We start from the raw sequence: 27,979 nt of genomic DNA, 5'->3' as shown, positions 1-27,979 counted from the left end.
TGCTCAGAGGCCCGGAGAGGCTGGAGACTGCGGCCACTTGTCCCATCCCAGAGCTCCGCGGCAGGGGAGCGGGGCCGCCGGGCGCTGAGCAGGAGCGGGGGACTGTGTGTAGGGGGCTCGCCAATCTGTTGGACTGCCGCGACTGATTGGCTGAGGCGAGGGCGGTCACGTCAAGCTTCTCGGCAGCGACGTCACGATATATGTGAGTGACGTCACTGTCGTGTCGGGGTGACGTCCCTGCCGGCGGCTTTCGGGGCAGAGGGAGCTTGTGTGGGGGGATGGGGTCTGTGAGGACCAGGGCGTGGGGGAGGGGTTAGTGTGGGAACAGGGGGCTGCATGCGGGTGAGTGGGGTGTGGGGGAGGGGCTGGTGGGGGATGAGGGGGTGGCATTTGGGAGAGTGGGGCATGGGGGGCTGGTGGGGGAAGTGGGGGTGGCATGAGGGTGTGAGGGGGGCAGGGTGAACTAGGGCAGCTGGGGTTGGGTGGGGTGGGTGGGTAGCATCAGGCAGTAAAGTAGGGCTTGGTGCTGTGGGATTTGCGGGTGAGGGTAGGGTGGTGTGGGGAAGCAGGGTTGCCTAAGGTCTCTTGGGATAGGCATGCACTATAGTGCATAGCTCTGGGGGCTGGCAGAAGGTGTTTGCAGAGGATGCTGTGTCAGTGAAGCCTGTGGGTGCTGTAGAGCTGGTTGTGGCACTAGCAGGCACATTGGGTTGTGTAGTAATGCGTAGAGTACATGGGGTGCCATAGAAAGATGGACCATTTGTGAGCACGAGATGAAAAAAGGGCTGTGACAGCATGGGAACTCAGTGCTGCTGGTCCTGCATGTGAGAGATAGGTACATCTTGGTGCCTGGGTACATGCTTGCCTTGGCCCCCCTTTCTTCCTCCCCTGGTTTCACAAAGCTGGATGTGTCCTGGGTTATCCGCTAAGAAGAAGCATAGACTTTACTTGTGTGTTGCTATGCCCAAATTTCGGACAGTGTTTTTTCTCTTGTTAAATAATCTGTGTGAGATCCTAGTTGTCCAGAGACAGATAAGCTGTCCATATTTCATAATTATAAGTGTCTCCGAAATGGGAGACTGCAGAGTTGTCTGCAGTCTTTGCTTTTTCTATCATTTGAGTAGCGAATGGGTGATTGAAGGTGGAAGAATGAGAGGGAGTGTATCCCTGAAGGGGCATGAAAATGGAAAGAAGCTGAAATTTGGTCTGCGTGTATTAGTTCCATTTCATGGAGCTGTTGATAAATCTTTTTGTTGCTGACCACCAGCTCTTCCTGAAAATAGCAGGTTTTTCCTCTTGCCAAATGCACTTGGTGTTGTAAAAGATGTCTGCCCCTTTTCTGTCTTCAAAGTCCTGATTCAAGATTTTGGCTTCACTCCATCACTCTTGAGTTAGGAGATTCTGTGTGCTTCGTAAAGGAAATGCATTTAACACTAGAGAGGGAAGTTCTCGTGTCGCTCTGCATGGGGCCCTCTCTAGGCCGGGGTGACCAAAGTGGGGGGCAGACAATGTATGTGTATTCACATTTATATATTGATTAATGAAGTTTTTACATTCTCCATACTTGTTTTCTTACATGTGCTAAAAGCTTTTTTTTTTTCATATGAACATAACCAAAATTTCCATCTGTTTAGATTACATTAGACAAGTTGCAGGGGCAGGCTTCTAATTGCAGGGATAAAAAGTGGGGCTCAATGTAAAAAGATTGCTCACCCTTGCTGTAGGCTAATGCTGTGATCCATGGAACCCATTTCCTGATGGCTTATGAGAGCAAAACATTAAGTGAAGGGTGGGGACTTGGGTATACCAACGGCTGTAGTCTGCAGAATACAGAAGTGAGAACCATTTATTCTGCTGTTTTGGGAGTTACTGACTTGGCTGTCTCCAGTCTCCCTTAGCTGGTGGGAACAATTATCCTGACATGGAGCCGTTTATGGTGAGGGGGATAGCTTGGAGATGAGGGAGGAAGGATGTGTGTTCATTCCAACAACAGAATGGGGTTAACCAAGCTGCTGTTGAGTAAGAGGCAGCATACGATTCTTACAACAAACAATTTTTGGAGAGGCTCAGTCCAGAACTTTGTTCTCCCAGTTCTGAATGTTTGGATCCCTGTTGATTTCACCTAGCAATGAGTCTGTTGCAGGTTGGTGACTTCTGCTAAAATCCTGTGAATCATCATTTCTTGAAACTAAATTCAGATGATATTTCTCTTTCACCAGAGTTTATTGAGACAGAGGGGAAAGAAAAGCCTTGATGAAGAACCAAGGTGGGGAGACCAAAGCTGCCCTGCTGCCTGCTAAAATGAACAACAGTCTTGTGCTAGAAGAAGGCAACTTGGTTGAGGCGGCAGCACTTCCTGAAGCTGGGGAGTCCCCAAGCCAGTCCAGGACATGCAGCTCTGAACCTGCTGCTGATGGAAATGCTGAGAGCCCACCCAGTGAGGAGCAGGATAAAAATGAGGGTATGTTTCAGCCTTGAGCTGAGTGGCCAAGCCTGAGAGGCTGTGGCTTTCTCTCTGGGGTGGATGTTTTAATAAATGTTCATATGGGGAGCCTGTGTCTTTAAAAGCAGAATGCTGAGTTTCAGGTGTATGTAATGTCTTCTGTGTACAAGTCCAGAATAGTAACCTTGTATAGGGGAGGGTGAATACAAAGGGGTGAAGAGGCACCCACCACTGTTTCTGAGCTGGCTATCTTGATTTATTTACTGTTCACGCATTGCTCTAACCTTTAGGACCTTAGAATGGAAACATCAAAAATAATACCAAATTGTTTTTATTAGCTTCTCCATCAGCACCATCCTGAGCTTATGCATTTGCTCTGCTATTGGTGTTATAGAAATAACAAAAATAACTCTCCAGTTGGGGGGAACCTTCTAGGCAAGTCAGTAGTTGGTTGAAATGAACCCTGTCATCAACACTGACAACCAGCAAATGTGGAATCTGCCCAGTGACTGGTCTGACTTCAACTGCTGCCAATCCTCAAGAGAACAAATAAAGATTCTCAGCAGGAGGCCCTACTGACCTCAGCTGTCAGGGTGGTGCATAGGGAAAAAGTTTGACTCTGAGTGAAGCTAGATCCTAAACCAGGAAGCGATAGCCAAGGCGGTGCTAGTTACACTTTCTCATAACGCAAGATCTAGGGGTCACCAAATGAAATTTATAGGTAGCAGGTGCAAAACAAACAAAACAAAGCATTTCTTCACACACCACACAATCAACCAGTGGAACTCTTTGCCAGATGATATTGTGATGGCCAAGACTACAACAGGGTTAAAAAAGGTCCATTGATGGCTGTTAGCCAGGATGGGCAGGGATGGTGTCCGTCGACTCTGTCAGGGCTGGGAATGGGCAACAGAGGATGGATCATTTGATAATTACCTGTTCTGTTCATTCTCTCTGGGGCAGCTGGTACTGGCCGTTGTTGGAATCCAGGATACCATACTAGATGGACCCAATATGCCCCTTCTGATGTCCTAATGGATGTTAGGAAGCTGTTCCAATGAAGGAAAACACATATTGAGCTTGCTCCCAAAAAATTCAGTTGGAGTTTTGCTATTGTTAAATGTTGGGAGCCTGGTCATGCTTCTTAGAATGAAAGGCAATGCTGCCAGAAGTGATGCAGCTCCGTTATCAGGGCAGCTAGTGGAGTTGCAGTACCACGGGAGAGGCTATGTTGCTGACAGTTTACTGGTCCTGGTTGGGAGCCTTTCCGCAGCTCTCTGGTTATTTATATGGGGTTAGAGCAGAGGAGCAAAACTGTGAGAGAAAGTGTCATGTATTTGTCTTCTCTCCTGTTTCCCATAGCTGCTTTTGTGGCAGAGGAGACAAAATCCTCCCAGCCTGCCATGTGTGATGTCTCTGAAGAGCTGAGCAGGCAGCTAGAGGACATCTTGAACACGTACTGTGTGGATGCCAGCCAGGAAAGTCCAGGAGATGATGGTGGGCAGAGTGAGCCTGCAGAGCCAGATGAAGCAGACAAGTGCCGGAGTGAATCCCCGAGGAATGGCGAGCAGGAGCCGGGCTGCCCTGAGATGAATGGAGAGAAAGAAGGCCCTAAGGGGACTGAAGAGTTCCGAGCCAGTGATGAATGTGGGGAGCGTGATCAGAAACGGGCCCAGGAGAAGAAAAAAGCCAAGGGTCTTGGTAGGGGTTCCCAGCCTTGGTCTGTGGGGAATTTCCCCCGGGGGCCTTCCATTTGCATAGTGATTTAACTGCCCTCTGCTAAAGCCAGTGAAATAATCTTCTTAGCCATGCAGTGCACAGCAGTGTTCAAAAGTGATATGGTTTTGTATGCCTTGCACACACCAACCCTGTGCACTGCTGGAGTCTCTGAATTCCAGGTGCACACAGATCAGGGCAGGGCATGTGCAGCTTTGTGTTAGGCCGAGTGCACAGTTTCTGAGGGCTGTCTTCTCTTACACGTGGTCAATGAAAGGCAAGGATGCAGGTTTGATTCAACAGAAGCCATCAGTCGTTCTTGCATTTGGGTAAGAAAGTAAATTGCTCTGTTTTGAACTGCGTAAGTTGGCAGCAGAGAAGCTCCAGACTGGGAGAGCAAAATGAGCGTGCAGCTGCCTGTTTAATTTACATCTCTGTTGTAATTGCATTTACAAATCAGGCATGGAACTGCACACAGAGTGCACTAAACGTCTTTCCTCCACTGGGTTTACCAAGGGCTGGGGTAGTTTAATGGTTAAATGCGGACATGTGAGTCTGAGACTCCCAAGTCCTATTCCCGGCTGAGCCACAGGCTGGCTGGGCTGCCTCTGTCAAGGTGCTTATCCAGCCATCCAACTTAGGTATTTATTTGACTTCCCCCACGTTACTGTAATATCTTAGCGTCTCACTGATTTAATGTCCATATTCTGATGGTGCCCCTGTGTGGATGAGGACCTAAGGCTCAGAGACTGAGGCTTAGTTCTAACTATAGAGACCTGCAGCCTGGCTGGAACCAGTTGGGACTTGACTACATGGGTCAGGTCTGGATCAGGTAGGAAAACAGCCAAACTGCATTGGGGTTGGGTCACTATTCCTCTTTCCCGGGGTCAGCGTGCCGGTGGCCATGTGCCCTATGCGTACTGTGTGTCACCACCTTGCTGCGCTGTGTGCGCTACAGATTGGTTGTGCTGAGGAGGCAGTGCTGCTTTGCAGCACACACACACAGCATGGCATGGGTTGGCAGATGACAAGAGCTGAGGCACTCGGACACATGCAGCTGCTGCCACTCTGGCCTCCTGGCAGAGGGGAGCAGAGCCATTCCCTGGACAGAGGTGGCAGTGGTGCTGATGCAGGTTCTGGAGGGGAAGCATCGGGGTCAGTTTTTGAAAACAACTTGACTCTTGGGCTTGGCCTTGGGTCTTGGTTAAGTTTAAAAATTAGGCCTTAGCAGACATCTATTTAGGCACCTACTTCATTGAAATCATTGAGTTCAGTGCCTACATACTGAACCTGGGCCTAAGAAATTTTCCTAAGGTCTCACAAGTTGTCAGTGGCAGAGCAGAAAATTGAAGCCAGGTCTCTGGAATCCATCCTCCCAAGGAAACCACCCCAAATTACACTGGTGGCTCGGATTCATACAGAGAGTTGGGGAAGCGCATCAGGATTCTAGTTGTGGTTTCATGTGTATTTGGAGCTGGGAATGTAGCAGCTTATGATTTCCACCGGAGCAGTGCTTCCCCTTTGCCTTCTGAGCTGGAGCCCCACGTGAAACTGGCGTTTCTGCTTTGTGTTTTGTCTTCCAGGCAAGGAGATCACTTTGCTGATGCAGACGCTTAACACACTGAGCACCCCAGAGGAGAAGCTGGCAGCACTGTGCAAGAAATACGCTGAGCTGGTCAGTCCCTATCAATACACTTCCTGCTCTAGGGCAGGAGACTAATGTCTCTTGCTGTCAAGGGATCAAAATTGTTTGGCAGCACAGGAGACAGATGTTCCTGTTAAGGAGGACAGCCTGCGCATACACTGCAGTTATTTTCATATGAAACATGACTTCCTGGGCATTCTGGTTCAAAAATGCAGCTGGACCCCAAGTGGAGAGTTTAAGCTCAGCCAGTTCTCTAGTGATGATTTAGCAGTTCCTGCTGAGCAGAGACATAAACACGTCTAGAACTGCCTTGGGCAGACTGGCAGAGGCCTGTGCAGATATAAAATTTGTATCCACATCTGTATCTCCAAAAATGAGCCACGGTGATCTGCATATTTGCAGGGCTCTACAGATTGGTATTGTGGGATGGATTTCAGAGCTGTACCCTGCTGTCAATGTCAGCAGTACTGTTTCCGGCTGTTTTAAAGACTCTCTGTTCTTTCTGGACTGGCTAACTTGGACCGCACTCTGCACAAGGGAGAGCAAACCAAGCCAGGGTAGTGCGAAAGAGCTCAACTGCAACAAACCTAGCTGTGGTGTGCTCCTGGGACAGGACATGTGAGGTATTCAGTGTCACCCTTATCATAGCATATATCCTGGCAGATCCATTTTCCCAACATGCTTTGCTCAGAGAGGACAACACGTAGTTCAGGGAACGTGGTGCTTGGGACTGAAATCAGGAGGCTCAGGGGAAGCGAGTACCCATCTCACCATCCTCCAAAGAGGAGAATGACTATTCAGAAACACAACACTGTCTGGTGGTGGGAGTTTGGGGCTAAGAGCTCCTCAATTGTACTTCCAGCTCTGACGCTGATTCACTATATGGCCTTGAGCACGGCTCTTTTTCCTCACACGCACACCCCCTTCAGCTTCCTTAACTCTAGAGCTGGTGAATTTACCTAGGGTCAGGGTGGATTCTCCATCACTCATAATTTTTAAATCAAGCTGGGATGATTTTCTAATAGATCTGCTCTAGGAATTATTTTGGGAGAAGCTGTCTGGCCTGGGCCATACAGACAGGCAGACTAGACCAGAGCGGGCAATAATTTTTAATGGGGGACCACTCCAAGAATTTGATAAGTGGCCAGGGCCTCACTCTTCTGTGATATAAATAAAGGAGGTGTGGGATCTGCGTGGGAGTTTGGTTGCAGAAGGGAGCTAGAGGTAAAGGGGCAGGGCAGGCGGGGAGCCTAGCTGAGGCTCTTGCAGGTCTGCATTTTGCCCATTCCTGGACTAGATGATTGCAGTTATCCCTTCCTGCCTTGGAATCTGAGACGCTAGAATAGTGGGTAACGATACTGGCCCATCTGTCAAGGAGTTCATGAGGGCTGATTAATACTTAGCCTGTGTACAGCATGTCCCATGCAAGAAGCCTCATAATTTCTTTACCAGATGATAGCCTTGTCACCATTTTAGGGTTGAGTAAACTGAGGCACAGAGAGGGGCCATCACTGTCCCATTATGACTGGCACAGATGTGAATGTGATCCAGGAGTCTTGAGTCCCAGTTTCCTCTGCACCAACCACAAGCTGGCACTCCCTTTCCACAGTATAAGAACTATTGTAACACCTGAAAGAAACACATGGATAAGAGTTAGCTGTACGTGGAACAGCCTGACTCAGAGCCATCCTCACAGAAATAAGTCCATCAGAATCCAGAGGAACAAATGGTTCCCAAAGTGGTTCCTCTAGAGTGATGGGTCCAGGGATGGAGGCTGAGATCCAGGCCACTGAGAGAACCCTGCATTCCACACCCCACCCACATTTAAGCCAAGTACAGTATATAGTGCTAGAGCCAGCTCTAGGAAGAGTGCAATGCTCAGCGAGAACTGTATAAGCCATGGATTTCTCCAGTCCTCATTACTGAAGTGGTTATTCTTCTGGAGGCTAGAGCATTCTCCGCCTGAGTCCAGAACACTCTCTCTGGGCTGTAGCTGGAGTCCTCCCCCTAGTTTGCTTTGCTGCATCTCTCTCTTTCTCTCTCCCTCCCCCCTGCACCCTCCTTTCCTCCAGCTGGAAGAGCACAGGAATTCCCAGAAACAGATGAAGATCCTTCAGAAGAAGCAGACGCAGCTGGTGCAGGAGAAGGACCATCTGAGGAGTGAACATAGCAAGGCCATCCTGGCCCGCAGCAAGCTGGAGAGTTTGTGCCGTGAGCTCCAGCGACACAACCGTACCCTAAAGGCAAGATCCACCTCGCTTCCCATCCCTGCGGGGGATTCTGAACCTGAGAGAAAGGCACCAACAGAACAGGCCGGGTTGATCAGTGGTGTGATGGGTTGGATCAAAGAAGTCCCCTTGGGATTGTTACCCAGTGTGCTAATGAAGTCACTGTCCTGTTGTGCTGGGCATTGCGTACTGCCTGCCAGGTGTGCACTAACCTTGCACTGCAGCTTACTTGCCTAAACAGCGAGAGACTAGGGATGTGGTGTGCCCAGTGACATTGTCAGACAGTTTAGAGCAACTGGTGCTTTGTGTGGGCTAGAGCATCACCGATGAAGGGGGCGTGCAGAGCCAATGCCAAGTGTCCAACACAGAGACTCTGTTAATGTGGAAAGCTGGGAGCCTGAGCACCGGTTGCACTGTTTGGGTGTTCATAGCTGGGGAACCCTGGGTAGAAGGCAGTATCTGGCGCACAGCCTTACCCCACATTTGAAATCAGTCTGGCACACTTTCTGTATAGCCCTGTGTTATATTTCACTCCATGGTACTAAATCTACCTGCTGCAGGACAGCTGAGATGGGCTGATTTGACCTGTCCATCTCAGCTGCCCTTTGTCACGGATGGATGGTTAATTGGAGACAGTGCGGAAGGTCCCACCAACTTGCAGTGGTGCCCATGAGCATGGAGTGCTGGAGCCACCGAAACCTATTTCCTGTTTGGCCTAAATAATACCACCTGGGCCCAGGAGGGCAAGCTGACCTGGGTAAATTGTTCTGTAGGTCAACTGGTCCAGCTGTGCCCTGGCCATTGAATGGGGGATTGACTGGGGCCCTTTGTTCCTTTCCCTCTTGTCCCAAAGGAGGAAGGTGTCCAGCGCGCACGGGAGGAGGAGGAGAAACGGAAGGAAGTGACGTCCCATTTCCAGGTGACGTTGAACGACATCCAGCTGCAGATGGAGCAGCACAACGAGCGGAACTCCAAGCTGCGCCAGGAGAACATGGAGCTGGCAGAGAGGCTGAAAAAACTCATTGAGCAGTATGAGCTGCGGGAGGAGGTGCAGCGCCCATTGGAGGAGGACTCGTGGGGGAAGGGTGGGGGCTTTCCAAAGCAGATGGAATCCTAGGGCCTGGGCTGGCTGAGGGCATGAGGTCTTGCCCGCCTCACCCACACCCGTCCAGGTGATAGGGCTTTTTGGAGGCTGGGGTGATACTCATTTATATGATAGCACTTAACTGCAGTGCTGTTGGCTGCACAGAGCTATTCACCCCAGTCCTGCACAATAAGCCTTATCGCTCTGTTAAAGATGGGGAGACTGAGGCATAGAGAGATGAAGTGATGTGTCCCGTGCAGTGAGTCAGTGGCAGATGATTAGAATCAAGGAGCCTTGTGCTCTAAACTGCTGCATCCCTGTGCTATTGGAACTGAAAACATTAGTGTCCTTCCTCTGCTAACCCAGATGTTGTAAACTAGTGGGCGTGCCCCATATAGCACGCACAGGGCTGCTGGGGGGCTAGTAGAAGTGTCCTCCAGGGTCATATCCCCTTTTCCTCCTGCGGAATCACTGATGCATGTTAATAACTGTCTCTGTATTTCCCTTGGCAGCATATCGATAAGGTCTTCAAACACAAGGACTTGCAGCAGCAGCTGGTAGATGCCAAGCTACAGCAGGCCCAGGAGATGCTGAAGGAGGCAGAGGAGAGACACCAGCGGGAAAAGGATTTTGTAAGTTTCCAGCTTGGCAACTATTTTAGCAAATCCTGTTGAACCTATTGGCTCTTGCCTCCCTGCTAACGTTTTCTAGGTGTAGTTGGCCTGTTGGGAGGTGAGGAATTGCCCAGCCAGTTCCGACTATCTTGGTCCAATACCCTCTGTAGCGGCAGTGCTGGTTGTGCTCCATTACTGGATTCATACCAAGCTCCTGCCTTGCAGATGTGCCTGATTCTGACCCTTCTGGAGACAGGATGGACTCAAACCGTACTCAGTGCCTCTCACTAGAGTCCAGTTCATGAGCAGCCTTCTCATCTCGTTCTCTTTTAGCTGCTGAAAGAGGCCGTGGAGTCGCAGAGAATGTGTGAGCTGATGAAGCAGCAGGAGGCCCATCTCAAGCAGCAGGTGAGACGGCACAGCTCAGGTTGTCTGGCTTTTACGGTTCCATTCATTCGGCAAAGAGGTGAAGCAACTCATTACTCTACAAGGCAGGGGTGGCCTGCCCCAGTTTGTTGGCTGCTGTATTTCAGAGTTTGGCAGGTCTGTGTAAGGCCAAGGGATAGAATGCAGGGTGGGACCTCCCTATGCCCTTTAACTTCTCTGCTCCCTGGAAGAAAGGAAGAGGCCCTGGTTTTACCAGCATCTTTCTCAGTGCTGGGGCAAGTTATCCTTTCACGCAGGATAGTGGTGTGACCCCTGAGGTGCTGAAGTCAGTGGAAGTTGAGGGCACACAGCACGTGCATGGATGGGCCAAAATAAAACCAGATCATTCCCTGCTTTGCAGTCCAGGAGTCTGAGCATAGCCAGTTGATGCTGTGAGTTACACCATAGAGCTTTGGGCTCCCCTGAATCACAAGGGCTTGAATCCCATGAATCTACCCAGTTGTTCTTGGAAATCCAGCCTCTTCCATGCTGGACGCTGTCCTTGGGAGGGACGGGGAAGGGAGGCTAGAATGAGATGACTGCTGTGCAATACTGTGGATGTGGTGCTGAGCTCTGATTCCCTCTCTTCCCAGCTTGCCCTCTACACAGAGAAGTTTGAGGAGTTTCAGAACACGCTTTCCAAAAGCAGTGAGGTGTTCACTACATTCAAACAGGAGATGGAGAAGGTACGGTGGCCGTCACTCATGTTGGCCAGAGACCTGGCCTGGGCTCCTCTGATGTGTTAGATCCACGGTCTGCCTCTGTCCCCGATGGGCTTCCAAGCTGGTGAAGCAGCAACTCAGGAGCCCAACTTTTACCATCTGTGGAAATCCTCCAGGAGCCACTTGCTCCCGAGGAGTAAACCAGTCAGGTTCAGCAGTCAGTGGCAGCAGGAGCCTTGCTGTGGGTCAGAATAGGGGGGTTGGGTGGGAGGGTTAATCTAGGGTGAGTGGTAGGCAGAGCCTTGATCTGAGCCTTTCCAGTGCTAAGGGGAGTTTGGAGCTGGGTGTAGGAGTGTCTTAGCCCCATCTCCTAATTAGGTTTGTTGTGTCTTGGTCCATCGGTATAAGAGGCTTGGGGAGGCCTGGGCAGTATTCCATCTGGGTGAACTCAGTGGGTGAGATGAGGCAAGGCAGAAGGGCAGCTGCAATCTCCTGGGCCCTCTGGCATCTGTCTGCTTGCTCTGGGAATGTCCATGCCCCCTCGAAGGTACTGTAGAAACTGTCCAGTTGCAAACACTCTGTATCGCTCTTTGTTACTGTACTTCTGCAGATGACAAAAAAGATCAAGAAGCTGGAGAAAGAGACCACCGTGTACCGGTCTCGCTGGGAGAGCAGCAACAAAGCTCTGTTGGAGATGGCCGAGGAGGTAAGCCCCATCCTTGGCATCACAGTGGTGCCAAGCCGGGTATCTAGTTCAGCTGTGCATTTTATTGTGTGTACTGAGACTGGCAAACAGCCAAAGGCTCCAGTGCATCAGAGAGCAATCAAAGCAGTTAGAAGAGGGAACTGGGAGTAAATAGGAGGAATTTGGTTCCCGGCTTTGTGTGATAACTTTTTTTTTGGGTGTAGCCCTTCTCTTCAGTGTACGGGTGGCAAATTAAGACAAAGGAGATGAGACTCGCCAAACTTATTGTGAGGGTTGTTAATTATTCTGAGATGCTTATAGGGAAGGTGCTCCCAAGATGGGCAGTGACTCCCTACCCCTGGGAATAGGTAGAGTGAAGTGGATGGTGAGAATCTCTGAGTGTTAAGGCCATCCCTGCCTGCTGATAAATCTGCACAGAGGCATGTGAACTTGGCTTGTTTCTTTCCCTGGGTCCTGTATTGGCGCCTCGTCTTCACTGCTTAGGAACCATTGTCTCTTTGCAGAAAACCCTTCGGGACAAGGAGCTGGAGGGGCTTCAGGTGAAAATCCAGCGCCTGGAGAAGCTGTGCCGAGCTCTTCAGACAGAGCGTAATGACCTGAACAAGAAGGTGCAGGATCTGTGTGCCCATACGCCGCAGGCTGAGACAGACCTGCTAGAACCCCTAAAGGACCCATCTCGAGACAGTGCTGGTGAGCTGGCACTAGGGGGCGCTGTAGCACAGCAGTGCCCTGGGGAAGATTGTCTTCGTTCAGCAAAGCCGATGAACTGCACAGATCCTGCAGAGAACCCTGGAGAATTGAGCATAGGAGCTTTGGGTTAGGCTGGGACTGAGGAATGCTCTTGCTGTGCTGAGTAAGCCCTTTGATCAGCAGGCAGGGAAGGAATGGTAACACATGAATGGTTCAACAGACTGATCTCATGTCCTTTTCTCAGTCCCAGGACTGGGGGCTTTGAGATTTTCCAGTTTAGGCTTTTGCAGATTTTTTTAATATATATATACATATATATATGATATATAAAATGATGTGCAGGGCAACATACACTTTTATATATGGATATATATAAACTAGATGGACCCACTTCCCTGCGTGTGTGTGGATATCTAATGCACAGATTTTTCAACTAATTGGCCGTTTTGCTAAACGAACTTGTTAATGGTTGGCTGTGATGCCCTTTTAAAAGCTAGCTCAGCTCAGGAGAGCAAATGAGTGACCTGTCTCCAGTCCCTCCTGCCAGCTCATAGCATCCACACAACTGGAAATGTCACTAGCGCAGTCTGCAGCTGTGTTGTGCTCAACAGGACTTCAAAGCAGAGAGTGGAAGTGGGCAGAATTTGAAGCATTTCCCAGCCTGGAGGGCTCCTTGGGTGGCTATGGGCCAGCTGCTAGCAGGGTCATGGCACTGGGGCGTGCTAGCTTATTTTTCCTGGTTAGCAGCTTCCTCTTTCCCATAAAGAAGGAGGGAAGCGGCTGTTTTTTCTTTGTCATTCAAGCCATGTATTGTATGGAAGCAAAAGGAAATGGAGAAACAGCGTGGGTCTTGGTCGCATCAGAACGCCCCTCTAGTGGGCGTCCCTCTGGGCCTTGTTCCCAGAACCTGCTGATGTCTCAGTAGCCTTATAATTCACAGTTGCCTCAACACTATACGCACACATGCACAAGTGTATTTAAGAGTTAATCCAAAGGTCTACTTCCTACTTTGTTTGCACATTAATACTGTGAGGGCGAGAGGAGGTCCTTCATGTTACTGTCTAGATTGCTTTCCCTAGAGGAAGGGCCTCTGTGCTGCCCCATGGTAGGTGGTTACAAAGCAATGGTTCCATAAAGACAAAACCTCAGCTTTTTCCTTGGCTGGAGAGTTGGGCCCATTAGGAACCTGGGCTAGGCTGAGCCCTTGAGAAGGAAGCCATGTCTCCATGGATATGCTGCTGGGTGGGAGGTGCTGCTGTTGCAGTGGTTTGGCAAGCTCCTTTTGAATTTGTATTAACAGCACCTTGTTCACAAGTACCCTTCTCCAGTAGCTTAACTACCTGCCCATCTTCCCAGTGGTCAGACTAACAGCTGTCGGCATGGTAAGCTTGCTCAGCTTCAGCAGAGCAAGAGCCGTACACGATTGTCCACCCTGTCAGTTCCACGAGATGGGGAATGTGCTGCTTTTAACGGGTCTTCAGGTGGGTAAAACTCATTGACTTCAGCTTGGGAGTCTTGCCTGCGCGAGGACTCCTGGGATTGGCCCTCACGTTTCTCTAGATGCCTCGACTGTCACATAAACCTGCCTGTTTAAGGAAGGGCAGTCCTCTGCTAATTTTGAAACACATCAGTTCCCAGTGTGTTATTTTCTGCACTCTTTTTCTTAAAACCAAACTTGATCAGCTCAAGTAAATTTCCATTGCGCTCCATTGTGTTACCTTTCTTGGACTGGATCCATTTGGGGAACTTTATTTTTAATTTCCCACTATTTCTCTTCTCGCAATACTGCAGTTTTAGCAGCTTCTCTCTCCACAGCTGCACAGGACCCTTGTAAACCATCCCCATTGCTGATTTGGGGATCAGCTAGTGGAAGGTGCCCACTGTACACTGGTCCTGAGTTCAAATGGTGTTGAACCAGTGTAATGTTTCTGATTAATGTATTAGGTCCTGTGTCCACTAAAGACTTAAGTTGGAGTCTTTCTGGTCTTAACAGAGCAGGAGATCTTAGCCCTGCTGATTCAGACTGGGTCTTACCTAAAGTCAGTGGAACACACTCCATGGAACCTGGCTTTGGTTTTGTCTTCTGGCCCCCTTGCTTTAATTGTCACTACTGTCAGCTCAGAGAAGTCTCTCTGCCTCTCAGTGTAAACTGGGACTTCCTGAGCAAGAGAATGTATTTGACTTGATGGGACCACATCTAGTTTTTTGGCAGGTTAAATAAGATGATGGGCTGCAGCCTGTATCCAGACTTTCCTCTGCTCCCGCTGTTTAGAAATCCACAAACTCTTTTTACGCTGGTACAGATAACCTGTATCGGGGATCTATTGTATGTATCTTCATATCCAATAGACGTGCACATAAATTACATGATGGTGTGTCTGTACTTCTTTTCCCCCACACTGTACAGAGCGAGTCAAGTTTTCTGTACCTTTCTGTAGCCAAAGATGTCATTTTTCTTTATCCTAATTATATGCTGCTTCCACCAGGGAGCATTCATAGATTGTTTGCAAGTAACCAGAGAGGGCAGGAAATGCTGCTCATATGGAGGGTCAGTGCTTGGATGCCAGCATGTCACCAGTCCCATAGAGCTGCTTGCGGGGCTCCCCCATCCACCATAACAGGGACCTTGTGTGTTAGGAAAAAGCGTCTAAGAGGTGGGAGCCAGTTCAGTGTTTTAGCAAGACCCTTCTGATTCTGTCTGCACAGCAGACTTCATTTGGCCAGCAGAGCTTGGTCAGTCTGGGACATGAAGAGGAATGATCACTGAGAGGCAGAGCTGTGCCAAGTGAAGCCATTAGTATAAGTGAAGCAAAACCACTAAAATGTGATTTTTAGTTTTCTCTGGCTTGAGGCAGCTGGAATAAGCCATATCAGCAGAAGTGCCGTTGTGCCAGTTTAAGCTGCGTCTACACTAGGAATGAGTTGCTGATTCAGTGCTGTTACAACCATAGTGTAGACATGGCCTTAGCCTGTATGCCTCAAGCAGCCTTAATGGAGCTGAGTGCTTTACCTGAGGCCTGATCCTTTGTTCCTCACTTGCCAGACATTGGCAAAGGGTCTTGTTCCTCCTCATCAATCTCTTTTCCTTGGTGCCCTGGAACCTGAGTGGCACTGGGCTATGGTTTTGATTTGGCCATGGTAGAGGTGGCTCATTACAGATGAGCTTGGATTTTACAAAGTGGTGGGGCTGCAATAAATTGGGCTTGTACTGTGCCACATGAGTGGTCCCCAGGCAGAACTGAGAACCTGGTGAGACGGTGTGGAAAAGCACCAGCCAGCCCCACCCAGGACTGGTCTTTGAGCATCACAACAGGTCGTAAGTAGTGCCTACACTCACGGACAGCCAGAAGCAGGGACTGCCATTAATGAGAAGTAAAGGATGAGCTCTTGATAGAAACACAGTTTCTCTCTGGACTGGAAGGCCAAGGATTTAGTAATGCACCAGCTCATAGAACTGGAGGCTTTGCGTGCTTAAAACTCTGCCAGGCTTGGCTTTCAGTTTAAGAGATCAGTGGGAAACTGATTCCTCTTGAGGCCATCCCAACAGCAGCAGGCCCCCTGTGAGAACCTCTTTCTTCAGCTTGCTCTGTATTGCTATGTCTCCACCATAGCCCTATTCAAAGTATCTTATTTTGAAATAACATAACCACACACAAAATGTATTTCATAACAGAGCTACGGACCCAGAAATGCTATTACATAATAGTGCTGTTGGAGCCCATTATGGCCTGTTTCAAAATAGGCATAATTCCTCAGGAAATGAGGTTTACTGGAGTTGAAATCATGCACCTGCTATTTTCTTCTGAAATAGCATGTGCGTCGTTTTGATGCTGCCAACTAACTTGGCTGTGGAGACATAGCCTGTATGACCACTTTGTACCATGCACTTCTACAGTTGACTGTGGCTTCTGAATTGTGGCTTCCCCTGACAAGCTCCCCAAGTGATACCTCTGAAGGAGCAATCCTGGCCTGGCCATCCATGATCAGCAGGAGAAGGGCTGTGGAGCTGAGGGGTGTTGCCTTCCAGTGTTCTTGCTAATTTTTTCCATCTATGTGCAGAGTAAATTCTATGTTTGGTTTGCCAAGACATGCACCGCTAATAGAAACCCTTCCTTCTGGCTGTGGGTACTACTGCTAATCATCTGGACAGCGACTCACCTGCTGGGCTTGCTGGGAACACGGGAGACTGCTGAACCAGCGAGGGCTGGCAGGAAGCACAAAGCGGGAGATGCCGCCTAACCTCCACAGATGTCATGGAAACGGAGTCTGCTGCTGAAACCTGTCAGCACAGGTTGAGAGGCAGCCTTCATAAGGCTAGTACTGAACCTCTCCCTGCAGGGAACTGCTATGTGGTTGCTAGCCAGAAGGGCTGCTGCAGGCTCTGGCACGTGGTATTTCAAAGAGGGGGTGGGATTCAGAGTTCTGTTCATCCATCTGGGCCCACTCCTGCCTTTACAGCTCAAGCTTGACATCCCTCTCCTTGACACACACAGTGTGGCCAAGTGTAGATGACACTGTTAACTGCAGCACGCTTCTGTCATAATGCATGTGAGGTGGGTGGTAGTTAAAAGTAAAATTTCATTCCTGTAACTAGTTTAGGGGGGCCTGTGCCCTGAGTTAAGGGCCTATAGTTTGTGCTACCTGCAAGCAGGATGAGTGGAGCCATGAAACTAACATGCAGAAGAGGTGGCATCTGTTTGATGTGTAATGAGTCATGTGCAGGGTGGAAAGGGGATGTGGTCATAGAGAGGCTGGGATGGAAGAGACCTCAAGAATTCACCCAAGTCCATCCCACTGCACTGTGGCAGGACCAAGTACACCTTTTGCTCACTGTAATCTCACACATAGAGCTGGCTTTCCCCCAAATGGCATCAGGACCCCTTCTCTGCAGCTTTCATCTCCCTGCACATGTTCTCTTTTCTGAGAGCCTCTGTTAAAGTAATGGCACCATGAGGCCTATTCTCAGTACTCCTAATGGAGCAGGGTTTGTTACTGGCTGAATTGTGTCCATAAAACAAAAAATATCTGGGGAGAATTAAAGGGCAAAACAGCCTCCAGACACCTGTTGGTTTGTAGTCCCCTTTGGTGAGAGCTGCCTGGGTGACTAAGCATGACCTTTGAAATCAGCTAGAGGCTCACATGCTTTACTCAGGTTTTTACACATCCAAGACTTAAACAGGGAACTCTGGGCAGTTAACTTGTGAGCCTTTCCAACAACACCATCAAAACCCAGATCCCATTTGCTGTGCATGGACCTGAGGCTAATAGACAAGTTGAAGGTCTCAGAGCATTTTCTGGGAAGAAATAAGTTGATCGTCTTATCTTTGGGCAACCAGTCAAATTTGGAGTAAGTTTCCCAGAGATGACCCCACTTGCAGCATGGCTCTTGTCTAGTGAGCAGTGACTCCTTCAAAATCCCCCGGTGGTGTGTGGTCCAGTACTTTCAATTTCCTTCAGAACAAGGGACCCAACCACATCAATGCACACGCTGGGCTTGATTCTGCTCTCCTGGAACTGCCAGCAGTCGGTCAGCAGTTGGCCCGCTGAAGTCAGAGCACAGCAGGGTGAAGTCACACGCTCCCCAGGGGCTCTGGAACAATGTATATTAATGGAGGTGCTGGGAGCCATTGAACCAAACTGCAAACCCTGGGTTGGATGGAAGCCGCTGCCAGCCAGAGGGAGCTGCTGCAGACACCCCCGGCGCCCCAAGTTCCAGCAGCACCTGTGTCTGGTCCTCTCCACCTTATCTCCTGACATTTGCGTGCCGCGCGTGGGAAGAGTCTAGCTTGGACGCGAGGAGAGCTGGCGGAAGGCCCCTTTCCCTTTAAATGCAAATGTTTGCTTGGCCCCGGCTGCTGTTGACACTGATTTCTTGCAGGGCGATCTGCTGCTGGGAGCAGCCTGGGCGGGGGGTTTTCCTCTCAGGTCAGTTTCACCTCTGGGGTTTCTGGCGCGGCGGGGAGGGGCGGTGGAACGGAGAGGGGGGTGAACGTTCCTTTTTGGAATGCTGCCCGGCTGCATTGTTCTGAGGGTTCTGTTCAGAGCAGGGGGCTCGTGCCGCTTATTCTGCAGAGGGGTTTTTCGGGGGACAAGGAGAGAGAAATAGGAAGGTTAGAACCCATCCTGCAATTTGCTGGCGAGGAGTGAGGTTAAGTCAGCTGGATCTCACCCAGGGGCATTTTCCCTTCTCTGGAATTTGGCTCCTATGCAGCATCCTGGCGGGGAGAGGGGGAACTGTACTCTAGGGTGGAAACAGGGTCGGCATTTGCTAATGATTGTTTGAGGCTGGACGCCTTACATGGAGTGGAGATTGCTCGTTTTTTAACGGGTTGATCTAAAATAGCTGGATCACCTATTCTGAACCACAGCCATTTCCTCACCGCACCAAAAAAGGGGGAATCCGGTTCCACAGCCGATGGCTGGGCTCTGATCAGACCAGCAGCTCACAGCTTCAGCTGAGGTGCCATTGTAGAAAACAGTGGGGAATGGGGGTGGAGGAAGAGAAGCGGGAGAGCTCTGCTGTGGTTTAATAAAGCTTAAATGGCGCTGGTGTAAGAGGCTGCAGGAGAATGCTGAGATATGCCCAGGCCAACCGCTGAGTTGGGACTTGTTCCTTGTACCTGCCAAAGAGTTCTCATGCTGAACGGGGTCCTAGGTGCAATTCAGTGTAACTAGGATGCAGCAGTGCCCAGGAGCTTTGATTGAGCTCTGGCTCCATTGTGTAAGGAGCCCTGTACCCAACGGTACAGAGAATATCAATTAAGTTCTGGGCAGCTAAGGCCTTACAGGTTCCAATCCCCAGTCAGCAGTACATGAAAGGTGTCTTCATTTTGTGACCTATCAGCTGTGTGTTTAAACCAAAGCAAACTCTGCTGGAACTAATGAACCCCCAGCTGGGAGTCTCTCCTGAGGTGTGGACTGAGTAGCCCTCTCTGTGGTGTTCCATCTCTGGGGAGAAGCAGTTTGCTTCCGCAGAGCCTCCCCTCAAATAAGAAGGGACTATCGCCATCCATTAACATATCTGCTTCCCACACCTAACTCTGTAAGCTTCCGGGGTGGTGAACTCAAACAACATTGAATAGTAACAGAGAGGTAGCTGTGTTAGTCTGTATTCTATCAAAACAAAATAAACAGTCGTGTAGCACTTTAAAGACTTACCAAATAATTTATTAGGTGACGAGCTTGCGTGGGACAAACCCCACACAAGCTTGTCACCTAATAAATTATTTGGTTAGTCTTTAAAGTGCTACACAACTGCTTCTTGGGCTTTTTGGGCAGAACTTTTCAGTTTAAATAGTCTAAGCTTGAACCCTAATGTGCAGAGCCTTTCTTCTGAACCTGTATCTTGGGGGAACTTGTATTTCATGCCTGGAGAACCAGAGACATCCTGTCAGGCTGCGATCTCATCTGACCTTGTTAAGCTGGGGCAGTGCAACAGGGCACTGCTCCACATAGTCACTGATAGCATGGCAGTTCTTTATTTGAAAATGATGTTGTGGTGACTGCAGCTTTCTGTGGTGGGGAGTAGTCGGTGTGTTCCGCGTCACTTGCTGTACGCTGATAGCAGACCGCCAACGTAACACAGCTGGCTGTGACCCAAAGTAATACTGAGCCCAGTGTGGTGCTAGCAGCAATGTTCCCACGAATGTTTTCCATCCATGTGTGGAATAAAGTTTGTTATATGCACTGAGAAACGTGCACCATCTGTAGAAACACACATCCTAGCTGTGGATGCTCCACTCCACAGCTGGGCGGCATTTGAATTTCTCCTGTGTGCACAGCTTACAGGGAGCACCAGCTCGGGTTCCTGTGCCACTGGGATGCTGCCTTTTTCTGGGTGCGATGCAAAACCAAAGCAGTGACTGACCTTCACCATGGACAGACGTGGGGTCCTCCAGAATTATGAGCACAGGCCTGAGTTCCCCAGCTGGGTCCTGTAGCTGTGTGCTGTCATCAGGGGAATGGGCATAAGGAAGGATGCATAATACACACTGAAGAGGGGTTACACGCGCTCTACCTCCCTCTTATCCCAGAGGTGACTGTATTTCAGCAGCAGCTGGGGTGACTCCTGGCCGAAAGGAGCAACTTCAGTGCCAGTTGGTGTCACAGACATCCAGCCCCCTTTCGCGCTCCTGACCAGAGTTCCCTGATTAGCGGAGTGCTCACAGCTAGCAGCATGTGTTTTTACGAGTGGTGCACATCCACATATGCCATCGTGCGTATAATAAAATATATTCTACACATGGATAGAAAAAATTAGAGGGAACTTTGCTCATGACCCACAGGGAAGAACAGGGAGTGAGGCTGGCCAGAGCACGTTGTTTGGGCCCTGCTCTATTGGTCATTTGATGTTCCGATTTGTTTTGTTTTTTTTAACCCTGAATCCCCACTGGCCCCTGCTTGCAGACACAACTTGCTGCACAGGCAGTTTCTGGGGAGGCTCTGGGTGCTGTTCCCTCCCTTTAGAAAGATGTTTCCAGGTGAAAAAGGAAAACAAGCCCAGTGGCTAAGATCAGGAGAGCCAGGTGAAAACATGTACTGTGACCTTTCCCTGTCACTCAGTTCCATGTCTGTACAATGGGTATCACGCTTCCCAGCCTCAGAGAAGGGTTGTGAGGATAAAACCCTGAAGATGGTGACATGTTCAGGTCGGTCTCCAGATCTGGGACTGAGGGATATCTGGGAAGTACTGAGCATTCCTTTTCCTAGCCCCTGCATCCAGGGTAATTGATTATTTTTGTCAATGTGCAAAATTCTTTTTCAGCGTATAGTCAAGCTCTGGACTCCATAGAAAATATTAATTAAAAACACAGAAGTAAGTTCAACAGATTTTGGAGGGCCCAACAAAAGCATCTGGCAGCGCGGATCCTGCTCCAGGCGGTTCACACAGGAGCAGCTTCTCTCTGCATGTGAATAGCCTGGACTGGAAAGAGAGGCTGAAAGACAGGAACTTTGCTTCCCATGTAAACGGCGTCTCCTTCCTTCTGTGCCCAGAGGTTCCTTGCTGCAGCGTGTTACTCAGCCTGTGATTGCCCCCTGGGGACTGAGTTCCCAAGATGGAAGACAAGAAGAAGAAGAGGAGTCCCAAGAGTGGCTTAGCTCAGCCTGCACCCTCCAGTGCTTTGCGCAAGCTGCCTGTTCCCACCAGCAAAAGCACCACCTTCTCTGTGGGGCTGCCTCACCTGCCCTCGCCAAAGCAACGGGCCAAGTTCAAAAGGTCAGCGTTGGGAAGTCTGGGTCACAAATGTGGTATGGCCCCAGATACAAGGGGGGACTGACACTAATAATCACACAGGTCCCTCCTGCTCAAGCCACCCAGGGCACCAGTTGTACTGGAGGGCTCCCCATTGTTGGTCGGATGCTGAAGCTGCATCCCAGTACAGTCCCTCACTGGAGATGTGCTCCAGGTATGATTGTGCTCCAGAAACGGCTCCCCTTAGCCGTAAGCAGCCGGCTGTTGTATTTGTGTGTGTCTGGTGGCGGAGTGCAATGCCCTCGCTCCAGCTAGACCAGCGCCCGGCAAGCTGTGCAGAGCGGCTTGATGGGTGGTAATGCCGCTGGTGCTATTACTCCTGTTGTGTGGAAGGCTAGATTCGTGCTGGCAAAGAGCTGGGAGCTGCTTGGAGGAAAGAGAGGCCAGGCGAGGAAGTTAGGAGGTTGCATCTCTTGGTGTGGGAAGGTCTCCTGATGGGGCTAACGGGCTTGTCATTTCTCTCCAGGGTGAACAAGGAAAAATCTCGTCTGCCTCAGCCTGGGGGTGGTGGAGGAGCGGTCCTGGGCGCCCCTCTGCAGCATTCCTTCCTGACTGATGTCTCTGATGTTTATGAGATGGAGGGTGGGCTACTGAACCTGCTGAATGACTTCCACTCAGGCAAACTACAGGCCTTTGGTAAGAAGAGAGCAAGTCTTCTTAAGGGGTGGTGGTGGTAGTAATAATCCTGAATGGGGCCCCCCAGAGCATAAGTGCCTCATCCTAAGGGCACTGGGAGTTTAAGCCACCCTTGCTGGCCTTGGAAGATCTGGCTCATCTAGTAGGCTCTTGGTGGCTGTTGTGTGATGTCTGGGGCAGCTCCCAACACGTCTGTAAGGGAAACCTTGGGAGAGCAAGTTAAAAACTGCCACTGCAAGGGGATGAGTCTTGGTGGCTGAGTGTAACTGGGTCCCTCTCCTGGACGGCACAGGCAAGGAATGCTCCTTCGAGCAGCTGGAGCACGTCCGGGAAATGCAGGAGAAGCTGGCGCGTTTGCACTTCAGCCTGGATGTCTACGTGGAGGAGCTGTCTGAGGACCAGAAGAAGACCGTGGCTGACAGGAACCTAGATCAGCTGTTGACTAATGTAAGTGCCAGAGGGTCCCCTTCTCTAAGGGCTGATCTCTGCCCTGAGAATGCACCCCTGCTCCCTCTGAACCCCACGTTTAGAACATGCTGCTCTTCGGTACAGGGACTGTATGTAGTGCCTACCACAGCTGGGCCCTGAACACCTTTGGGGGGCCACCACATGGATAACATCCCCTAATGATTTGCCAAGTCAAATCCCTGTTGCCTTTATTACGATGGCTGCTTGTGTCACCTTGTTCTAACAGCCGTTCTGTTTCCCCTTTCAGTTGGAAGAGCTCAGCAACTCCATGTATCCTTCTGTCAGGCACGTGGGGGCCGTGCGACTCTTCATGGGGCCTCTTTTGCAGAGGAGGAAAAGGTACCCAAAAAGTTACTTGAGTAAAAGTGCAGCTGCTTTCACTTCTGGATAGTTGAGTACAATCAAGATGTGCAGTGTATACTTTCCCTCAGTAGTTTTCCAGAGGGACACTGGTGACTTGTACTTAAGTACACCCCACCCCGCAAAGCAGCTGGACTTTTACTCAAGTAACTTTTGGGGTACTTTTACCACCTCTGGTGCACAGTTGGGTGACCATCAGGAATGGAATAGGGAACTCAGCTTTGAGACATCTGAGCCCCACTCTCCATGATGTCCCCAGCCCGTGTCATGGGATCTGAGGTGCCATTAATAGATGCTAATCATCTTCTGTCGGAGAATCTAGATAGGAAGTCTTGGAGAGTCCTTGGGAATTGACAGTGATTCCAAAGAAGCCAAGACTTGGCTGATGCTGAAGATTCCCGGCAAGGCTGTCGTGGAAATGTCTGTAGGACCCCGTGTTAGGGAGCAGGCTGGGTTGGAAGGAGAAGCCTGAGGGTGGCATCTGAAGAAGTGTGTAACATCTCTGACTGGCACGTGCCATGCTTTGCCCATCAGTGGGCAAGAGGCTAAAGGCAGCCCTAGATTAATGCACGGAGCTGGAACGGTGATGGATGCTGGCTGGAATGTATAGCTAAGGGTAACTAGACATCACCAGTGGAGTCAGTAATGCGGCTGGAGTGTATAGGGCAGCTGGATTACTGGGACCAATTTGAATTGGCATGTGATAGTGGCACCTCTTGGAGACAGGACTCCAGCTGGGGCACAGAGGGCACAAATCCTGTGTCATTTGCTCTGCAGTGTAACAGCAAGTAAAATCTCTAGCTTCAGGGTGCTGGAGGCTCTCTATAGGGGTCAGGAAGGGTACCATCCCACAGCTCTGCCATGCACAGCTCCCCAGGAGTAGTTTTCTGTTGTCTGTATTGCTCCATGCATAGGCCATGCCTAAGGGGAGAACACCAAACTTCTTATTGGACCTCTGGCCTGTCCCATTGGGTCAGGGAGCTGCTATATTTTATAGATACTTGGTTTGATAAGGTGGGATACTACATAGGACAAACCCTTGCTAAATCCTACATTCCTGTACTGCACAGGCTACTGGCAGTGGCCCCAAAACCTTTGACAAATAAGGGGGAGCACTGGTGCTGGAATCAGGGGGGGCAGTAATTCCATAGCCCCCACTTTCTAATGTGTGTAGTTTGGGGCAAGGGCTAGTGTTTCCTGCCCAAACTACCAGCCCCAGGCAGGGGAAGAGTGATGATATCAGCCCCGCATTGCAAAGCACAGTCCCTGCTGATGCTGTTCTGCACTTGCAGTTCAGGATGGCAGTGCTGGCCTCTCTCTTCCCAAACTTTATCCATGTTAAAAAATGGGGTTGAGGGCCGTGTGCCCTCTATTTTTTTCCATCCGTGTGCAAAATGCATTTTGTTATGTGCACGGAGGCATGTGCAGATGTGCACCACCAATAGAAACTCAGACTGCGGGCTGTGGGCACTGAGAATCAGCTGGGCAGCACTGGAATGTCTCCTGGATGGCTGCCCAAGTGCTCAGCTTTACAGGGAATGCTGGTAGGTAGGACCACCAGGTCATGTTCCCATTTCTGGTGCCCTTGCAACCAAACACAAAGACCGGCTCAGACGCTCCCCACAGGGATTTTGTCAGTGGTGAAAATGCATCTGGAGTCCTTCTTCTTCTTCCTTAACATAAAACGCAGCCAAAAGCTGCACCTAGCAGAGAATCCAGACCTGGAGGATGCTGCCACTGCCTAGCTGAGAAGGCTGAATAGTCCCTTCATAGGTGGCGGGGGGCAGCAGCGAGGATGCTGGAACCAAGGGCAAGATCCATCAGCTCGAATCTGTCATGGTCCCCTATGAACTGTACAGAAACCTAGGGATATAAAGTCAGGGACATACCTAAGAGGAGAGGGCTGAGGGAGGGCTGGGGAGAAAGGCATGTTTTCACCTAATTTTCGTATCAAAATTCAGGATTTCTGGAGTATCGGAAATGGCCAAACGTTAAGGTAACTTGAAAAGTAAACAAGAAAATCTTAGGGGGAAGAGACTGGGCAAGGGCGGTGCTGGGTTCTCGCTCCTGATCTTTTCCCAGCTCATTGTGTGACCTTGGGCAAGCTGCTACACCTGTCTGTGCCTGAGTTTCCACCCTACTTTTTATAAATGAGGTTAATGATACTCCAACAACCTTGTGTAAAGCTCTTTGAGATTCCTGGGTAAGAGCTGCCATATGTAAACAAAACATTGATAATGGAAGACAGAGCCTTACATCTTCAGGCTCTTGGTTTTGGTCTGATTTCAGTGTAAACCATTCAAGGGACTGTGTGTGAAAAGTTTGGGGGGGTTTCAGTCTGGTTCCTAGTGGATGAGCTGCTACATCACAATTGTTGCTGTAACTGGGTTTCTTGTTGACTGTCCTCCCAGGAGGCTGATCAAGGCCTGAATAGGCCATGAAGATGGAATGCCTCTGCTCTTTTCTTGCTGCCAGACTTTCTCTCTCTCCAAGGCAGGGTTGTAAAACGATGCACAGCCGCTACCTATGCAGTAGCTGGCGAAAGAGATGTTTTAAATTTGTCTCCAGCCCAGTTGATCAGGAAATTGTCACCAGCATGAAACTAACTGAAATGTAAACAAAGAAGCAGCAAACAAGAAAAGCTCAGTAAAGGCTTGTACTAGATTTGCTGTTTAGGCTTCTGCCTGTTCCACAGTGCAGTTGCCGGCAATGAACAGAAACCATCCTGAAGTATTATCAGCATGAAACGAAAAACAGCTTTTGAGGTAGCACAAAAATGTTTGAGAATGATTTGTTATGCCATTAGCAAATGCTGCTGTCTGATCCTTTCCTCCGATGTTTTTAATGGTTGAATACTTGCAATATAAAACTTGTTTGTATCCAGGTCTCTAACTACCCTTCTTGCAAAATACCGCAGGCCTCTCGTGGAAATTGTTTCAATGGGGGCTGGGTAACATTTCTAACAAGGATAGAAGTGATGGCTTTGGTAGACCAGACATCCAAAGTAAAAATAGAGGATTTTAAACAAATAACATTTCTACACGTACACCCCCTCCCCAACTTCAAACACTTTAGTTCTTTTAGTTAACGCTGAAGGTGAATTGTGTAGTGTATGTTTGTGTCAATGTTGTACTAATAGTAGAATGTAGCACTAACGAATGACATTGTAATGTAAATAAATGTGATACTTTGCTGTTTTCATCCCCAGTTGAATTAATGTGTAAAGAAGGAAAAATGGACTGAAGTTTAAAACAAAGGAGGAAGCCAGCTCCCCTGGCAATGTTCCCTCTTTTTTCCAAGGACGGGTGGAATAAATCTTGTGTGCACCGAGGCATGTGTGGGGCTATGCACCACCAATAGAAAAACAAGCTGGAGGGGCTCTGCTAATCAGATGGGCTGTACCTGAATCTCTCCTGGCTGCTCACCCAAGTACTCAGCCTACAGGGTACAGGGACTCCTTGGTTAAATTCCTGCCCCAGGCTTGTGATTTTCAGAAGTGACAAAGAACGTAAGGGACATACTGGGTCAGACGAAAGGTCCACCCAGCCAAGTCACCTGTCTGCTGACAGGGGCCAGTGCCAGGTGCCCCGGGGGGAGGAACCAAAGACAACGATCAAGCGATTTGTCTCCTGCCATCCATCTCCAGCCTCTGACAATCAGAGGCCAGGGACACCATTCCTACCCTTGGCTAATAGCCTTTTATGGACCTAACCTCCATGAACTTATCTAGCTCTTTCTTAAATTCTGTTACTGTCCTAGCCTTCACAGTCTCCTCTGGCAAGGAGTTCCACAAGTTAACTATGTGCTGAGTGAAGAAGAACTTTCTTTTATTAGTTTTAAACCTGATACCCATTAATTTCATTTGGTGTCCTCTAGTTCTTGCATTACGGGCACAAGTAAATAAACCCTCGCCACACCTGTCATAATTTTATATACCTCCATCATGTTCCCCCTCAGCCTCCTTTTTTCTAAACTATCAGCATGAAATGACAAATGATAATGGAGTCTCATGTAAGATGTCTGAATGGGGCCCGATTTCCCTTACAATGGCTTGGGTTAGGCTCCTACCTACCAAGGCTTGCTATGCGGTTTTGAAAATTGTGTCTAGAACCTCTTCCTGCCTCTGTCTATGTATCTGTAAAATGGGGGTGAGGATAAATGGAGGCCTGTGTATGGTCAAGCAGTAGGAGATGCTTCACCCCCTCAGAAAATTTGCCTTGGAAAGAATCTGGTTCTGTGACTGTTGTGCCCTGTAGGAGCAGGGGTGCACCTAACATTTTTCTGAGGAGCAGCCCAGGTTACCAGCCCAGCTTCTGGACTTTTCAGTTTAGAAAGGAGACAACTGGGTGGGTGGGTGATATGACAGAGGCCCATGAAATCCCTATTGGTGTGGAGATCTGTCAAACTCATGTCTCTTAAGCCACCGAACAGCCATCAAAGGGCAACAAGTCATGGACAGATTCTGGGGCTGAACTAGCACCCTGAAGGTGAAAGGCTCCGTAACCCACTGGAGAAAAGTTCAGAAAAGGGCTACGAAACTGGTGGGGGTACGGAACGGCCACCCCGCGAGGGGAGATCAGTAAGGCTGGGACTTTTCAGCTTGGAAAGGGATCAGGTGACGATTCCCTGTTCTGTTCATGCCTCCTGGGGCACTTGGCCCCTAGGGGGAGCCGAGATATTGGGCGAGGGGGGTCCTGGGTCTGACCCAGTCTGGCTGCTCTTATGCCCCCTGTCAGGGAGGTAAGTGCTTGGCCACGAGGCCGCCTGCGCCATGCGGGGAGGGGGGGGGGGGCGCTCGGCTCTTAGGTCCCACAGCTCTGGTGGGCGGCAAGGGCGGGATCGGGCCCCTTTCTCCCCCCACCCATAGTCACTGCGTCCAGCCGGGGAGGGGCTCACAGAGGGGACACCCCGACTGTGGGGCTCTGCTATAGGCTGGCTGCCGCCAACGCCTGCGGGGGGTGGATTTAGGTGGGGCCGGCAAAAATGGCGCCCCTCCGTTCCCGCCCAGGGGGCTCTGAGGGGCGATACAGCAATGTGGGGGGAGGAGC

The 27,979-nt window shown here is 49.9% G+C and overlaps 2 protein-coding genes across 5 annotated transcripts; both read left to right on the top strand.

Annotated features, from left to right (window-relative positions):
- The first annotated feature begins 18 nt into the window (after window positions 1-18).
- TXLNA (taxilin alpha) lies at window positions 19-14,579 on the top strand. 2 transcript variants are annotated; one of them, XM_074976480.1, is made up of 11 exons: window positions 19-202; window positions 2,220-2,461; window positions 3,806-4,144; window positions 5,743-5,834; window positions 7,877-8,047; window positions 8,886-9,080; window positions 9,629-9,748; window positions 10,064-10,138; window positions 10,750-10,842; window positions 11,429-11,524; window positions 12,028-14,579. In XM_074976480.1, the coding sequence occupies exons 2-11, from the start codon at window positions 2,254-2,256 to the stop codon at window positions 12,343-12,345; spliced, it is 1,707 nt and encodes a 568-aa protein (XP_074832581.1). In that variant the 5' UTR covers window positions 19-202; window positions 2,220-2,253; the 3' UTR covers window positions 12,346-14,579. The 2 variants fall into 2 exon arrangements, with proteins under 2 accessions (XP_074832581.1, XP_074832582.1); XM_074976481.1 differs by lacking the exon at window positions 19-202 and adding an exon at window positions 577-835.
- A 3,038-nt stretch (window positions 14,580-17,617) lies between these two features.
- Window positions 17,618-26,152, top strand: CCDC28B (coiled-coil domain containing 28B). 3 transcript variants are annotated; one of them, XM_074976251.1, is made up of 6 exons: window positions 17,618-18,139; window positions 21,209-21,431; window positions 21,934-22,103; window positions 22,396-22,550; window positions 22,819-22,841; window positions 24,622-26,152. In XM_074976251.1, exons 2-6 carry the CDS (start codon window positions 21,271-21,273, stop codon window positions 24,674-24,676), a joined length of 564 nt encoding a protein of 187 aa, XP_074832352.1. In that variant the 5' UTR covers window positions 17,618-18,139; window positions 21,209-21,270; the 3' UTR covers window positions 24,677-26,152. The 3 variants fall into 3 exon arrangements, with proteins under 3 accessions (XP_074832352.1, XP_074832351.1, XP_074832353.1); XM_074976250.1 differs by having other exon boundaries at window positions 20,979-21,431; XM_074976252.1 differs by lacking the exon at window positions 17,618-18,139 and adding an exon at window positions 21,007-21,029.
- Window positions 26,153-27,979: the final 1,827 nt, after the last annotated feature.

This window comes from Carettochelys insculpta, chromosome 24 (genome assembly GCF_033958435.1).
Source record: "Carettochelys insculpta isolate YL-2023 chromosome 24, ASM3395843v1, whole genome shotgun sequence".
NCBI classification, from domain to species: Eukaryota; Metazoa; Chordata; order Testudines; family Carettochelyidae; genus Carettochelys; species Carettochelys insculpta.
The sequence above is the reverse complement of the archived record's forward strand: the minus strand, read 5'-3'. Positions and strand labels throughout refer to the sequence as shown.

Excerpts from the sequence above, each read along its gene's own strand:
- TXLNA (XM_074976480.1), top strand. The coding sequence starts at position 2,254 with ATGAAGAACCAAGGTGGGGAGACCAAAGCTGCCCTGCTGCCTGCTAAA. Across the intron at positions 4,145-5,742 it reads GAAAAAAGCCAAGGGTCTTG|GCAAGGAGATCACTTTGCTG; the intron begins GTAGGGGTTCCC and ends TTTGTCTTCCAG. Across the intron at positions 9,081-9,628 it reads AGTATGAGCTGCGGGAGGAG|CATATCGATAAGGTCTTCAA; the intron begins GTGCAGCGCCCA and ends TTCCCTTGGCAG.
- CCDC28B (XM_074976251.1), top strand. The coding sequence starts at position 21,271 with ATGGAAGACAAGAAGAAGAAGAGGAGTCCCAAGAGTGGCTTAGCTCAG. Across the intron at positions 22,551-22,818 it reads TAGATCAGCTGTTGACTAAT|TTGGAAGAGCTCAGCAACTC; the intron begins GTAAGTGCCAGA and ends TTCCCCTTTCAG. Across the intron at positions 22,842-24,621 it reads GAAGAGCTCAGCAACTCCAT|CCAAAAGCTGCACCTAGCAG; the intron begins GTATCCTTCTGT and ends CATAAAACGCAG.